At 39.5% G+C, this 15,603-nt stretch overlaps 1 protein-coding gene across 1 annotated transcript; it reads left to right on the top strand.

The window, feature by feature from the left end:
- The first annotated feature begins 14,264 nt into the window (after window positions 1-14,264).
- LOC125855905 (uncharacterized) lies at window positions 14,265-14,885 on the top strand. Its single transcript, XM_049535557.1, has 2 exons — window positions 14,265-14,414; window positions 14,520-14,885. The coding sequence occupies exons 1-2, from the start codon at window positions 14,265-14,267 to the stop codon at window positions 14,883-14,885; spliced, it is 516 nt and encodes a 171-aa protein (XP_049391514.1).
- The last annotated feature ends 718 nt before the right edge of the window (window positions 14,886-15,603 follow it).

A 15,603-nucleotide genomic window follows, 5' to 3' on the forward strand; every position in this document is an offset into this window, starting at 1 on the left:
TATCAAGAAATCATTGTCTAGAAACTAGTTCGCGACTGTCACGACCCAAGCCTAGGGCCTAGACGTGACATGGCGAATGAGGAACCCGAAGGAACCCCAAACAAGCCTCTAAAACTTGTCATCACACTTCATTGGTCGCGGAAGTACAAACAACATTAATTAATGGGAAATAGGGACTAAGGGCAAATCATTTCAAAATGACATCATAGAACAAGAGTCAAGCTCATTTACAAAATACTTGTCCAACACACACCTCTACTTACATAGATAGGATGGGGGCCATGACATACTACCGGCTCCCCTCATAGTCAAATACAATTGCAAGCTAAAGTCTCATAACATAGCCCTCGAATCATTGAGGACTCACCAACAAACTCGGATAAGCACCGTACTAGCCACGTGAATGGAGAGAAGGATCAAGAGTAGCTCCGGTCCCTACATGGTGACATCATGTAGGCAAAATATGCGTTAGTACTTGGAATGTACTAAGTATGCGGGGTGCAACACAACAATAGACAAGGACACAATCGAAATACAAGAAATAGTTTCATAGGCATTATGAATAACAATATGAGGATGCATGATCAAAGTGAAGTCAAAACATGTTTAAGTAAATCTATACTAATAGTAGATATCATATGTGTATGCATGATCCAACCAATCTATAACCCCAACTTAGGATGGGGGATGCCGTTCACACCCGGACACCCTGGTGGCAAGGTATAAACCCCTCACATGGTTGATGTTGGTCACACCCCAAGCATCCTAGGTGGTGAGATATAAACCTCTCACATGGTTGATGTTGGTCACACCCCAAGCATCCTAGGTGGTGAGATATAAACCTCTCACATGGTTGATGTTGGTCACACCCCAAGCATCCTAGGTGGTGAGATATAAACCTCTCACATGGTTGTCCGGTTCTTTTCCCCCGGACCGGGCATGGTCATGCAACACTTTATATAGGAAATTCCCATTAGGCTCTAATGCAATCTCACGTATGGAATGAACATATACACAAGCTTAGTTTGTCATCAACACATCTCTGGATTGCCATACATCTCATAACTCAAGCTTTAAAGCATCGATTCATCAATTCTCCATAGTTGGACATTTTGTCAAACACCTTGAAGGCATGTAATGGAATCAAAGAGCATGGAAAATAGGGTAGTAATTATGCAGCCAAACCAGTGAACAACCTACAACAACACCTTTTAACACCCACAATACCACATGAAAATCTCCACATCCATTCCAAATTTAGATTCAAGTTCTAGAGTCACAACATGCTCAAAACAATCACTTTTCATGTTTAAAATTCAATGTGCAGGAAATTATTACAAAGAACAAGACTAATTTATGAATCTTAACTTAAACCATGAATTAGTGAGTAGAATAGAGTCTAGGCACTATGGGTGGAAGGACCCATGAGTTCAACACCACATACCTTGAGTTCTTATGAAGGTCTTGAGAGTGTCTTCAATGGAAGCTTGGAACTTGGAGCAAGAGTCTCTTCAATCTTGAGGAAGGTTTTGGATTAGGGTTCTTGAGAGAACTTGAGAGAAAATGTGTCTAAGTATGGGAGAGGTGTTTTGGGAAATGTTTTAGAGATGGGAATTGAACTAATGGTATATAGGAAATAACATATGCCCTTTGGAAAAATGGTCCAACACTTAGAAAAAAAAATGAGGCGGGTGAACAGTAAAAACGCTCACTGGAAATTGCATTTCCTGCCGGACAGATTTTACGAAAATGGGTATAACTTCTTCGTCCGAACTCCTAATTAGGTGAAAAAAAGTGCGTTAGGTAGCTAACTTAAAGGGCTTTCCATGGATATGTTATGGGCCACCCAATTATTTGTGTGCTGGGAGATATGACCCTCCAAAGTAGACCCTCGAAGAAGGCTTCACTTGGAAATTTCGGATTTTGATACGGTTGCTCTAAAATTTGAGTTAGACCCATTTTCCACTCAATTTGACCCCTTAAACAAGAATATGAAGTCGGATTTTTGAAAAACGAAATGGATTTTTTTTTATATAGCTAAACAAGTTTCCGCTAACTTCCGAAGCACATTTTTAAGAACCTTTTGGGTCATTTCAGCGACGCAGAGATATATTTAATTCTTTGGTCGCAAAAATACTTTTTGAGGCAAAATGGTCTGTGACCGCTCCGCGACACGAAGAAACTTTTCCCAAATCTGAGGAGCTGGACCGCGACGCGGACCCTGTGCCCAGATTAGCCCGACTATTTTCCTTCTTCATTTTACATCCCCAATTCGCTTAAACTCGGTTGTTTTCCAAAATTATTTTTAGATTCATATACCCAACAAATGTACATAAGAACCTAAATCCAAAGAACTCTATAATTCGACGTAATGATCTCAAAATCTTCTTAATCTCTGCCCAATTCAAGAACGACATTAAATTCAAGAATAAATATCAAGAACATCAAAGTTTCAAACTCTTTGAGGACAAATTCACGCTGAAATAAACATGTTTGGAACATGGGTGAACGAACCCAACGTTATGAAAGCCTCACGTACCCCGTAGAGATCACCCCTTGACGAAATCCACAATCCTAGCTTCGAGAATTAACGATTCTTACTTCTTCTCCTCCTTTTGCCTCTTCTTTTCTGTTCTCTAAAACCCTATCTCAATATTTCAAAAGCATAAACTGACCAAGTTTAGTTTAGACCCTAAGTAATTTCCAAAAATGAATTAATTTTATTGGGCATGGTAAAGACCAAAATACCCTTCCAAAATCAGGTTTAGACTTTCCTTATTTGAACAACCCAACTTCAAATGGGCATATCTCACTCATACGAACTCAGAATCGTGCAAAATATGTGGTGTTGGAAAGATTATTCCAAGATATTTCCTTCGATATCTGGAAACACACCTAAATCATCCTGAGCTGGGAGTTATGGTCGTTTGAAGTTGACCAAAACTCAAACTTAACATAACTTGACAAATTTCCAGATTTTTCTTTCTTTCCTAAAATGAGTATTCCCAATTCTAACTCTTTCTAGTTCTTCCAATTAGCGAGATGTTACACTATATCCCTCTTGGGAATATTCGTCCTCGAATGAGAATAATATTACTAGGCAAAGGGTATATTGAGAAGAGAATTAGTACCTTGATCTGGAATTTCTCCGGTCTCAAAGAGATGTGGATATATCTTTTTCATATCCTCCTCAACTCCCCAAGTAGCTTCCCCAACAAATTGGTTCCTCCAAAGAACTTTGACTGATGCTACCTCCTTAGTCCTCAACTTGCGAACTTGGTGATCTAGAATCTGAACCGGAATCTCCTCATAAGATAAGCTATCCTTGATCCCAATATATTCAGTTGGTATGATCAATGAAGGATCTCCCATGCACTTCTTCAACAAGTAAATGTGAAATGCCGGATGAACCGCTGCTAACTCTTGCGATAGCTCTAACTCATAAGCTACATTGTCAATCCTCTTAGATATTCTGTAAGGGCCAATATATTAGGACTAAGCTTCCCCTTCTTATCAAAGCTCATAACACCCTTCATGGGTGATACTTTTAAATATACCCATTAATCTACTTCAAACTCTAACTCTCTTTTTCTAATATTATTGCAGGATTTTTGACGACTCTGCGTTGTTTTCAACATTTGTTGAATTACTTTTACCTTCTCCATAGCTTGATGAACTAAATCTGGTCCTATCAACCCAACTTCACCAACTTCAAACTATCCAATAAGAGACCTGCACCTTCTCCCATAAAGAGCTTCATAAGGAGCCATTTGGATGCTAGAGTGGTAACTATTATTGTAAGCAAATTCAATAAGAGGTAGGTGATCATCCCAATTATCTTTGAAATCAATCACACAAGCCCTTAACATATCCTCTAAGGTCTGAATAGTGCACTCTGCTTACCCATATGTCTGAGGATGAAATGCAGTACTTAAGTTCACCTTTGAACCGAAGCCTTTTTGGAATGATTTCCAAAAACTGAGTAGTAAATTGTGCACCTTTGTCTGAAATAATTAATATCGGAACCCCATGAAGTCTAACTACTTCTTGAAGATATAACTTGGCATAGTCCTCTGCTAAATGGGTAGTCTTTACCGGTAAAAAGTGGGCTGATTTTGTCATTCTATCAACAATTACCCATATCGAATCTTGTTGCATGCGAGACCTTGGTAAGACTGTGATGAAATCCATATTACTTATCTCCCACTTCTATTCTAGAAGTTTTATAATCTGAGCCATACCACCGGTCCTTTGGTGCTCTACTTTAACTTGTTGGTAATTCGGATACTTAGCAACAAATTATGCAATGTCCTTCTTCATACTACTCCACCAATAAACTTCTCTCAAATTGTTATACATCTTTGTAAAACCCGGAAGAATGGAATATTTAGAGCTATGAGCTTCCTTTATGATCCTCTGTTGGAGTTCATCCTCCCTTGGTACACACAATCTACATTGATACTCCAATACACCATCTCCCCCTTGTTCAAAGGATAATACTTTTTTATTATGAACATTTTCCTTCAATTCAAGAAAAATAGGGTCTTCATCCTGCTTTTACTTCACTTCTAACACTAAGGATAATTCATCCCTATTCATCACCACTACTCTTCCTTCTATGGAATCCATTAGTCGAACTATTAAGCGTGCAAATATATGCACATCTTTTGCTAACTCTCTCTTATCTTCCTCAAAATGGGTGGTACTACCCATAGACAACCTCCTCAAAGCATGAGCAACAACATTAGCCTTACCTGGGTGGTAAAGAATACTCATGTCATAATCCTTGAGTAATTCTAACCACCTCCTTTTTCTCAGATTAAGCTCTTTCTGAGTGAACACATATTGAAGACTCTTGGGATTGGTGAACACATGCACATAAACACTATACATATAATGGTGACATATTTTCAAAGAAAATACTACAATGGCTAACTCTAGATCATGGGTTGGGTAGTTCTTTTCATGAACCTTCAATTGTCTGGAAGCATAAGCTATAACTTTGCCATTCTGCATTAATACACAAGCCAAACCAACTCTAGATGCATCACAATACACTACATAACATTGAGTACCTTCTTGTAAGGTCAAAACTAGGGCAGTAGTCAACCTCTTTTTCAGATCCTGAAAGCTTTTCTCACAGGCTTCAGACCATTGAAACTTCAATGTTTTCTGAGTTAACTTGGTCAAAGGGGATGAAATAGAAAGGAACCCCTCTACGAACCTTCTATAATAGCCAGCCAAACCCAAGAAATTCCTAATGTCAATCGGAGATGTGGGTCTAGGCCAATTCTGCACTGCCTCTATTTTCTGAGTATTAACTTTAATTCCCTCTCCAGAAACAATGTGACCTAAGAATGTCACAAACTCAAGCCAAAGCTCGCACTTAGAGAACTTGGCATACAACTCTCTATCTCTTAGAATTTGGAGAACTATTCTGAGATGACTAGCATGATCTTCTTCATTCCTCGAATAGATTAGTATGTCATCAATGAAGAAGATAACAAGCATATCTAAATAAGGCTTGAATACTCTACTCATAGATTCATGAATGTCGCAGTCGCATTGGTCAAACCAAAGGACATAACCAGAAACTCATAATGACCATAACGGGTCCTTAATGCTGTCTTTGTAATATCACATTCCCTCATTCCTAACCGATAGTAGCCTGATCTGAGGTCTATCTTAGAGAAACAACTAACACCCTGAAGCTGATAGAAAATATAATCAATCATTGGGAGAGGATATTTGTTCTTGATAGTAACCTTGTTCAACTGACGGTAATCTATACACATTCGAAGGGAACCATCTTTCTTTCTTACAAATAAGACCGGAGCGCCCCTAGGTGAGACATTTGGTCGAATAAAGCTCTTATCAAGGAGATCTTTCAACTATTCTTTAAGCTCTATCAACTCTGATGGTGTCATTCTATATGGAGGAATAGATATAGAACGAGTATCTAGAAGAATGTTTATACCGAAGTCTATTTCTCTCTCAGGAGGGACTCCAAGAAGATCATTAGGAAAGACTTCTGGAAACTCTCTTACTACTGAAACTGACTGAATAAGAGGTATCTCAACAGAGTCATTAACTCGGACTAAGTGATAGACACACCCCTTGGAAACTAACTTTCTTGCCTTAATGTAGGTAATGAAATGACCCTTAGGCACTGCCAAACTACTTTTCCACTCTAAGACTAGCTCATTCGGAAACTGAAACTTGACAACTTGAGTTCTACAATCAACTAAGGCATAACAGGCATGAAGCGAGTACATACCAAGAATGATATTAAAATCTACCATGTCTAATTCAACTAAATCAACCATGGTGTCCTTGTGATTGACGAAAATGACACAATCACGATATACTCGCTCAGCTAGAATAGACTCCCCAACAAGTGTAGAAACACAAAAGGGTTCACAGAGTTTCTCAGGAAGAACATCAAACTTATTTGCAACATAAGGAGTCACAAATCATAAACTTGCTCCTGGGTCTAGCAAAGCATAAACATTCAGAATAAAGAATTTGATCATACCAGTGACAACATCTGGAGAGTTCTCTTGCTCTTAACGACTAGTGATCGAATAAAGGAGGTTTGTCCCTCCGCCCATACCGAAAGTAGCTCATCTAGGTGCATCCTTGTCTAGTGGAGCGACTCCTGAAGATTGGGCCCTATTGCCTTGATTCCCATTACCTTGTCGATTCTTAAGGCACTCTTTCATGAAGTGACCCTCTTGTCCACACTTGAAATAGCCTGTGGAACTATCGCAACATTTACCTGGGTGGGTTCTACCACACTTAGCACATGCAGTAGCCCAGTTACCTCCTTATGCCACACTACCCTGAGATTGGACAGGTCTAGCTCTGAAATGCTGTGAATTCTGACTATTGTACTCAGCTTTGTTTCTGGGTGCAGGTGTACTAGAGGATGATGTAGCTGGTCCCTTTTACTTTTTTGGGGAAGAAAACTGGTTCACATTATTTCTTTGCTGCCCAGACTCATTCTCGGACGTCTTAGCCTTCTTGTTTCTGAATTCCTCCCTATCCCTTAGCTTCTCCTCCCCAACCTGCTGCACATAAACCATTAACATCGATATATCCATGACCCCAATTAGCATTGCTGCCATGCCCTCTTTGATCGATAGACGGGACAACCCAGTAACAAACAGGCTCATCCTACTTCTCATATCCACAACCATTTCCGGAGCATAACAGAATAGTTGAGTGAACTTCAACCCATACTCATGAACACTTAGAAACTCTTCTTAAGGGTAAGAAACTCTCGTACATTCTCGAGGAATGAAATGCCCCACGAAGGCCTCCTCAAAACATGCCCAACTCGCAGGTGGTGATCCCTCAGCTCTACCCTTCTTCCACTAGTCAAACCAAGTCCTAGCAACATCCTTTAATTGATATGCAGCTAGTTCTACTCGCTCAGCATTGGCAATATGCATAACATCAAATACCTTCTTCAGTTCCTCAATAAAGTTCTATGGATTCTCAGTAGTACTCGAATTACTGAAACTTAGTGGATTCATCCTCAAGAACTCACGGTTCCTCGAAGTGTCAGCCTCTTCTTGTCAAGCCCCTCTTGTTTATGAACTCACGTCCCCATATCGATGCTCAATACTACTCCTAAAAGTATACTTATCTCATACGTTTTTTAAACAAAACTTCTTTCTTTGGTTTGAGATAATTACCCAAAACTTGGCTTAAAAGCTCTTTTGGAATCGATGTATCCTTTCTTGCTAAAATGTGAAAACATTTCTAACTTTTGGGAATACTTAGTTCCTGTATAATCTTTGAAGAAATGAACTTTACTTATACCTCTTTAGTCAACTCAAAACTTAAGTCTTAAAACAAAGTTAAAACATTTCTGAAAGACTTTTGAAAACTTTATGAACTTCTCTTAACTTGAGTCTTAACTTTCCTTGACTTGACTCTTAACTTTCCTTTAATTGAATTATGGATTCAAGGATTGTGATTTGTGATAGGAACAATCTTATGATGTTTAGGAGTGGTTTTAGATAGTTAAACTTGAGAAAAGATCATGAAATCACTAATTGGAAACTAGTCCGTGACACAGAGTTGTATTTAAATTTTTGGTCGTGAAAATACTTTTTGAGGCAAAACGGTCCGTGACCGCTCTGTGAAGAAACCTTTCCCATATTTGAGGAGCATGTCCGTGACGCGGATCCAGTGCCCAGATTCACCTGTCTATTTTCTTTCTTCATTTTGCATCCCCAATTCGCCTAAACTCGGTTCTTTTTCCCAAATTCTTTTTAGATTCGGATATCCAACAAATGTACCTAAGACCTAACTCCAAACAACTTTATAATTCGATGTAATGATCTCAGAAACTTCTCAATCTCAGCCCAATTTAAGAATGACATCAAATTCAAGAATACATATCAAGAACATCAAACTTTCAAACTCTTTTAGGATGAATTCACGCTGATACAAACATGTTTGGGACATGGGTGAACAACCCAACGTTATGAAAGCCATCACAATCCTAGCTTCGAGAATTGACGATTCTTGCTTCTTCTCCTTCTTTCTCCTCTTCTTTTCTCTTCTCTAAAACCCTAACTCAATTTTTCAAAAGCGTAAACTGACCAAGTTCAGTTTAGACCCTAAGTAATTACCAAAAAGGAATTAATTTAATTGGGCATGTTAAAGACCAAAATACCCTTCCAAAATCCGGTTTAGACTTTCCTTATTTGAACCTAACTTCCAATAGGCATATCTCACTCATAAGAACTCGGAATCGCGTAAACTTGGCGGTGTTGGAAAGATTATTCCAAGATATTTTCTACCATATCTGGAAACACACATAACTCATCTTGAGCTAGGAGTTATGGTTGTTTGAAGTTGACCAAAAACCCAAACTTAACATAACTTAACAAATTTCAATATTTTTCATTCTTCCCTAAAATGACTATTCCCAATTCTAACTCTTTCTAGTTCTTTCAATTAGCGAGATGCTACAGCTAGTTCAAGATCGTGGATGGGATAGTTCTTCTCATGAATCTTAAGTTGCCTTCAAGCATAGGCAATCACCTTACTATTTTGCATAAGCACACATCCCAACCCAACTCTAGAGGCGTCACAATATACCACCAAACCATCAGTCCCTTTCGGTAACGTCAACACCAGAGCGGAAGTAAGTCTATCTTTTAACTCTTGAAATCTTTTCTCACAAGCATCCGACAATAAAAATTTAGCCTTGTTTTGAGTCAAGGCCGTCAAAGGAGAAGCAATGAAGGAGAACCCCTCAACAAACCTTCTATAATAACCGGCCAAACCCAGAAGCTTCTAATGTTTGTCGGTGATAGAGGTCTAGGCCAACTCTTGACGGCATCCGGCTTCTTTAGATCTACCTAAATACCTTTTCTTGAAACAATATGGCCTAAGAAAGCCACAGACCTTAACCAAAACTCGCCTTTACTAAACATTGCATAAAGTTGTTAGTTCTCTAAGAATTTGCAATACAATCCTCAAATGATCCATATGTTCATCCTCGCTCCTTGAATAAATCAAAATATCATCTACGAACACAATAACGAACATATCAAGGTATTGTCTAAATACCCTATTCATAAAATCTATAAACTCCGCCGGAGCATTAGTCAACCCAAACGATATTACCAAAACACATAATGACCATATCGGGTCTTAAAAGACATTTTCGGAATATCTTCCTCTTTCACCCTCAACAAGTGATAACGCCATCGGAGATCAATTTTTGAGAAATAAATTTCCCCTTGAAGTTGATCAAATAAGTCATCTAGTCTCAAAAGAGGATACTTGTTCTTGATGGTTACTTTGTTCAATTGCCGATAATCAATACACATACGTAGTGAACCATCTTTCTTTCTAACAAACAACACCGGATCCCCCTATGGAGAGATACTCGGTCGGATGAAACCTTTATCTAATAGATCCTTTAATTGTTCTTTCAACTCCTTAAGTTCCATCGGAGCCATTCTATAAAGAGGAATAGAGATAGGTTTGGTATTAGGGAGAAGGTCAATCCTAAAATCTATTTCTTTTTCGGGAGGAATATCGGGTAAATCTTCGGGGAAAACTTTTGGAAACTCTTTTACAACTGGGACCGACTCAAGAATAGTAGTTTTGGACTCCACATCCCTCACCCTCACTATATGGTAAACACAACCCTTCGAGATCATTTTCCTAGCTTTTTGGTAGAAACAAATTGACCTTTAGGCGTAGAATGCCCCCCCTCTCTTCCACTTTAGGATAGTCTCATTTGGGAATTGAAATCTGACTACCCGAGTTCTACAATCTATAGAAGCATAACATGAATGCAACCAATCTATCCCAAGTATGACATTGAAATATATCATGTCAAGCTCTACAAAATCTACCAAAGTAACTCTATCGGATAAGGAAATGGTACATCTCCTATGAAATCTCTTAGCCATCACAGAATCACTAACAGGGGTAGACACAGAAAAAGGTTCTAACAACATATCGGGAAATATATCAAATCTCATAGCTACATATAGGGTCACAAAGGATAAAGTTTCACCGGGATCAAGTAAAGCATACACATCTATATGGAAAACTTTTAACATACCAATCACCACGTCCGGGGAACTCTCTTGATCACCTCTAGTTTGGAAAGCATAGAATCGGTTTTTGTTAGGAGCACTTGCACCCAAACAAATAGTACCAGATGAAGGGTAGGGTTGGGCCCTACGACGACCATCTCCATCATTCTTAGCAACTGAAGGACAATTCCTTATTTTGTAATTCGTCTTTTCACACCCAAATCAAGCATTAGAACCCGCTAGACACTTCCCTTCATAATTTCTCCCATATTTAGCACAAGTAGGCATTGAAGACGTATTACCTTCTCCTTGAGGTTTTGGGTTACACACCCTTTCATAAGTAGGCCTTGGAGGAGCATTTGAAGAACCTGGCCCCGAGAACTTTTGTCGGAACCTTGAATGACCCCGTCCGTTGGACCTAGAATGTAAGTAGTTACCATCATCCACTCTTGCTCTTTTTGGCTCTTTAGATCTTTTCTTGAGATTTTCTTCTTCAATTTGTTGGGAATGCACCATAAGGCGATAAATTTCCATGTCATGAACAAGTATAGCGGTGTGGCATTCTTTGACAACCATGTCGGACACTCCTGACAAAAACTTACTCATCTTCACCCTACGATCCGCCATAATAGAATGAGCATATTTGGATAGCTGACTGAACCTCAAAGCATACTCCCTTACACTCATATTTCCTTGCCTAAGGTTGATGAACTCAAGTACCTTGGCCTCTCTCATCTCTAGAGGGAAGAATCTGTCAAGAAAAGAACTTTTGAACCTTTCCCATTCTATGGGACCTGCTCCCACGATCTTGCCTCTTTCCACTGATTGAACCAAATCTGTGCAACCCCTTTGAGTTGGTAAAAGGCCAATGATGCCTTCTCTATTGGAGTAACAGCCATAATAGCATGTATCTCGAAGACTTCGTCGATAAACTCTTGAGGGTCTTCCTCAACTTTGGAGCAATAAAATTCAGGGAGGGGGTTCATCCTTGTAAAGTCCCTCACTCTTGCCACCGCCGTACCCATATTTGGGTTCACGGGGGCTACCACCTCTCTATTGGCTTGAGCCGTCACGACTTGATCCAACACTTAGAATGCTGACCTACACTCCGCATATGTTACATTCTCATTCAATGGGTCAATCGGAGCTTGAGGAGGAGCTTGGGGAGGAACCTCTTGATCAACAATACCTCCCTCCATCCTTCTAGCATTATCCCTTCTAGTAGTCATTTCCTGAAAACCATCGGGCATGGATTAGGAGAAGGACTTATAGAGTTAATCTCCATAGCACGACTTAGAGAAATGAAGAAGTGAAGTTTTCTAAACATCTAATTGCCTCTCATTCATAAATGTGGCGCGCTTCACACTTATGAACAAGACACTACTAGACGTGGCTTGAGACATGCTAGAACCATTCTAAACCTTGTGCTATGATTACCATCTTTGTCACGACCCAGGGTTAACCCCTAGAAGTAACTAGGCATATAAGACCCCGAGAGGCCTCATACAAACAACTTAGCATATCATAACATAAAGTAATAGAAATGAGCGGGAATTTAAAACTTTTCAATACAATCAAAGTCTTTTATAAAATAAGCGGAAGTCTAATACCATATTCTCAAACCATCTAAAACAGCATACATAAACTCATGGGATGTTGCCCATACACTAGTCCAAGACATAAACAAAGACATAAGAGAAAAGGGTGATCACATCCTCGAACACAATGAGGCTCACCAAATCTTCACTTCTTTGATCAACAACGAAGCTAGCCACGAGTGTGAGAATCTATGTCGCCGGACCTACTTTTGATAAGAATGTAAGAGTATGCGTTAGTACGAAATGTACTAAATATGATGGCTAGAATAAACAAAATAAACATAAGCATTAGCATAATCAAGACATAATAAGCATCATAATTAAAGAGGAATACTTCCTTAAGTGACCTCACTTATTCTTATCCAAGACATAGGCCATCCGCCTCTAGTCAAACTTACATCATAGAAGGAATATCTAGTAATACTCCAAGAAAATCATCTTCATAACATAATCATATCATTCATAATTACTTTCAAAGACACGAGGATTCGCCTCAATGCCTAACTTACAAAGTCTAACGGGTATTTTCCTCTTGCCTTACTTACTTTTAGATCGCGGGTACTCCGCTCCACAATTCCAGCATATGACACGGATACTCACCTCCACAGCATTTCATAAGGAGCATGGGTACTCACTTTCATGTCCATTCATCAAAGTAGGAACGAGGGGACTCACCTCTTGTTCAATTCTAAGGAGTATGGGAATCACCTCATATCCTTACACATAGAGGTCAAGGGTAATTGCCTCAGAAGGGCCCATTGTTCTTCCTCCTCTACCTCCAAGGAATACATTTCTGGTAACCAGCAGTCTCATGCAAATCTTACAGCACGAGGGTTGTTTTTTGGTCTAGCGTCGAAAGATCCACATGATCACATGGCTAAATTGAGAAGTGTCTTCAAGAGTTCTGTGGGATGACCAGAATTGGACATGGATGTCATAGGTTTGAGAGTCATCCCTATGTCATTGACCTTTGATGCTATGGTGTGGTTTGTTGAGCTTCCATACAATTCAATACATACTTGGGATCAATTGCATCGATTGTTCATGGCGAAGTATTTCCCAGTGTCTAAGAAGCTAAATCATAAGGACAAGTTGAATAATTTCATAGCACTACTTGGAGACTCAGTGACCATGTCATGGGATAGGTTCACTGCGTTCATCAGAAGTGTTCTGAATCACCGCATAGATGATGAGTCATTGAAGGAGTATTTCTACAAAGGGAAGAATGACAATGGAAAGGTTGTGCTAGATACTATTGCTGGAGGACATATGTTGAATGCACTTTTGAGGAGATCGCTGAGAAACTGGAGAAGATTTCCTGAAACAATAAGGCATGGAGCACTAGAAAATCTAATATTGGAAGAAGCATGTTTGTTGTTCAAGTTGCACTAGATCAATCTACTAATTACATTCATGAGGATATGGCTCTGATAAGGACAGAACTGGGTCTGGTATTGAAGCATGTGAGTGGAAATGCAGAAAAGGTGAATGCAGTAAACTACCTAACAAGAACCCCACAACCACCACTTGAGGAATGCTACTAGGAGGAGGATGTGTATGTTTTAAATGATCAGACGGGGGGTTTTTGAGCCAATGCCCAAGGTTCCAACTCGGATAATTGGTGCCAAGGTCAAGGAAACCAAGGATGGAACTATGGAAACTATAATAGAGAGGCAAATTATGTCTGGGATGGGAACTAGGATTGTGATAACAACTACAACTGGAACAACTATAACAACACAAATGAGAGTGTTGGGCCATATGTTCCACTTAGGAATAGGGAATCTGTCAATTGAGAGATTAGGGGTAGTATGTCACGAATTGAAGATATGATGCAAAAGATGATGAAGAGGTTTGATGCAACTGATGAGAATGTGAAAGAGATGCGAAATGACTTGTCTAGAATTGGTCAAAAAGTTAATGCCCAAGCAGTGTCGATCAAGCAACTTGAGCAGCAGTTTAGTCTGTTGTCCACTATTGTGAACCCACGTTAGCCTGGCACACTTCCTAGCAACAAAATCTTGAATCCAAAGAATGATGGGCATTGTATGGTAGTCACTACTCGAGGAGGTAAATAGACCATTGATCCCCTATGCCATCTAAGGTTGAAATTGTGGGAGAAAAAGAAGCAGATGAGATTGAGGTTACTGGAGAGTCGAATAATACTACAGAGAAGGAATCAGAGGTGACCCAAAAAGTAGTTCCCATGCATAGACCTCCACCTCCATTCCCACAGAGATTGGTGAAGAAGACCGAAGAAGGAAAATACCGCAAGTTCATAACTATGTTGAAACAACTTTCCATCAATGTTCTTTTGATAGAAGCTTTGGAGCAAATGCCTAGGTAGGCAAAATTTATGAAAGACTTGGTGACCAAAAAGAGGGCCGACAGTTTTGAGAATGATGAGAGGTTGCAACACTGCAGTGCTAATGCTACTTGGTCACTTGTCCAAAAAGAAACGGATCCTGGAGCTTTCTCTATTCCTTGTACCACCAGGATTTTGCACTTTTCAAAAGTTTTGTGTGATTTCCGTGCTAGCATCAACTTGATGTCGTTGTCCATATATAAAAAGTTGGGTTTAGGGGCTCCAAAGCAGACTGCGATGCGTCTAGTCAGGGGCAATAGAAGTGTGAAGAATCCCATTGGTGTTCTCCAAGATGTCCTTGTGAAAATTGGAGTTGTTCATTTTTTTGGTGGATTTGGTGATACTTGATGGTGAGGTTGATTTTGAGGTTCCCACCATCTTAGGGAGACCATTCCTTGCTACTGGCGTGCCTTAGTCGATATGGAGAGAGGGCAGATGAAGTTTCAACTGAATATTGAGGAGGTAAATATTAATATATGTAGGTCTATGAAGCAGGAAATCAATCTCAAATCGGTATAAGTGGTGAATCATATTGTAGAGTTAGGTTCTGATATGTCTATTGAAGATAGGTTGGGTGTTGATGTACTGGCAGCGGTAATGATGAATTTTCATGGTGATGGTATTGAAGACTCTAATGAATTAGGTGACGCATTTGATAGGTTCAAATTTCGTTTCAAACCAAAAAGATTGGAGTTAGAATATGAAGAATTGCGACTCTCCACCTGCAAAACCGTCTCTAGAAGAGCCTCCAAAATTGGAGCTCAAGGCTCTACCATCTCATTTAAGGTATGTATTCTTGGGGAGAGATTGCCCTTTACCGGTAATCATTGTTGTAGATTTGATTGGGAAACAAGTAGAGGCATTAGTTTCTGTGTTGAAGAGGTTCAAACGGGCTATTGGATGGACTATTGTGGACATTTTTGGGATTCGTCCTGGCATTTTTTCTCATAAAATCCAACTCATATTGGACAGCAAGCCAAGTATTGAGCACGAAAGGATACTTAATCCAACTATGCAAGAGGCAGTGAAAAAGGTAATTATTAATTGGCTCGATGTTGGAGTCATA

This window comes from Solanum stenotomum, chromosome 2 (assembly GCF_019186545.1).
Source record: "Solanum stenotomum isolate F172 chromosome 2, ASM1918654v1, whole genome shotgun sequence".
NCBI classification, from domain to species: Eukaryota; Viridiplantae; Streptophyta; class Magnoliopsida; order Solanales; family Solanaceae; genus Solanum; species Solanum stenotomum.

Coding starts and splice junctions, on each gene's coding strand:
- LOC125855905 (XM_049535557.1), top strand. CDS start 14,265: ATGCCATCTAAGGTTGAAATTGTGGGAGAAAAAGAAGCAGATGAGATT. Junction 14,415..14,519: donor CTCCATTCCCACAGAGATTG/GTGAAGAAGACC, acceptor ATGCCTAGGTAG/GCAAAATTTATGAAAGACTT.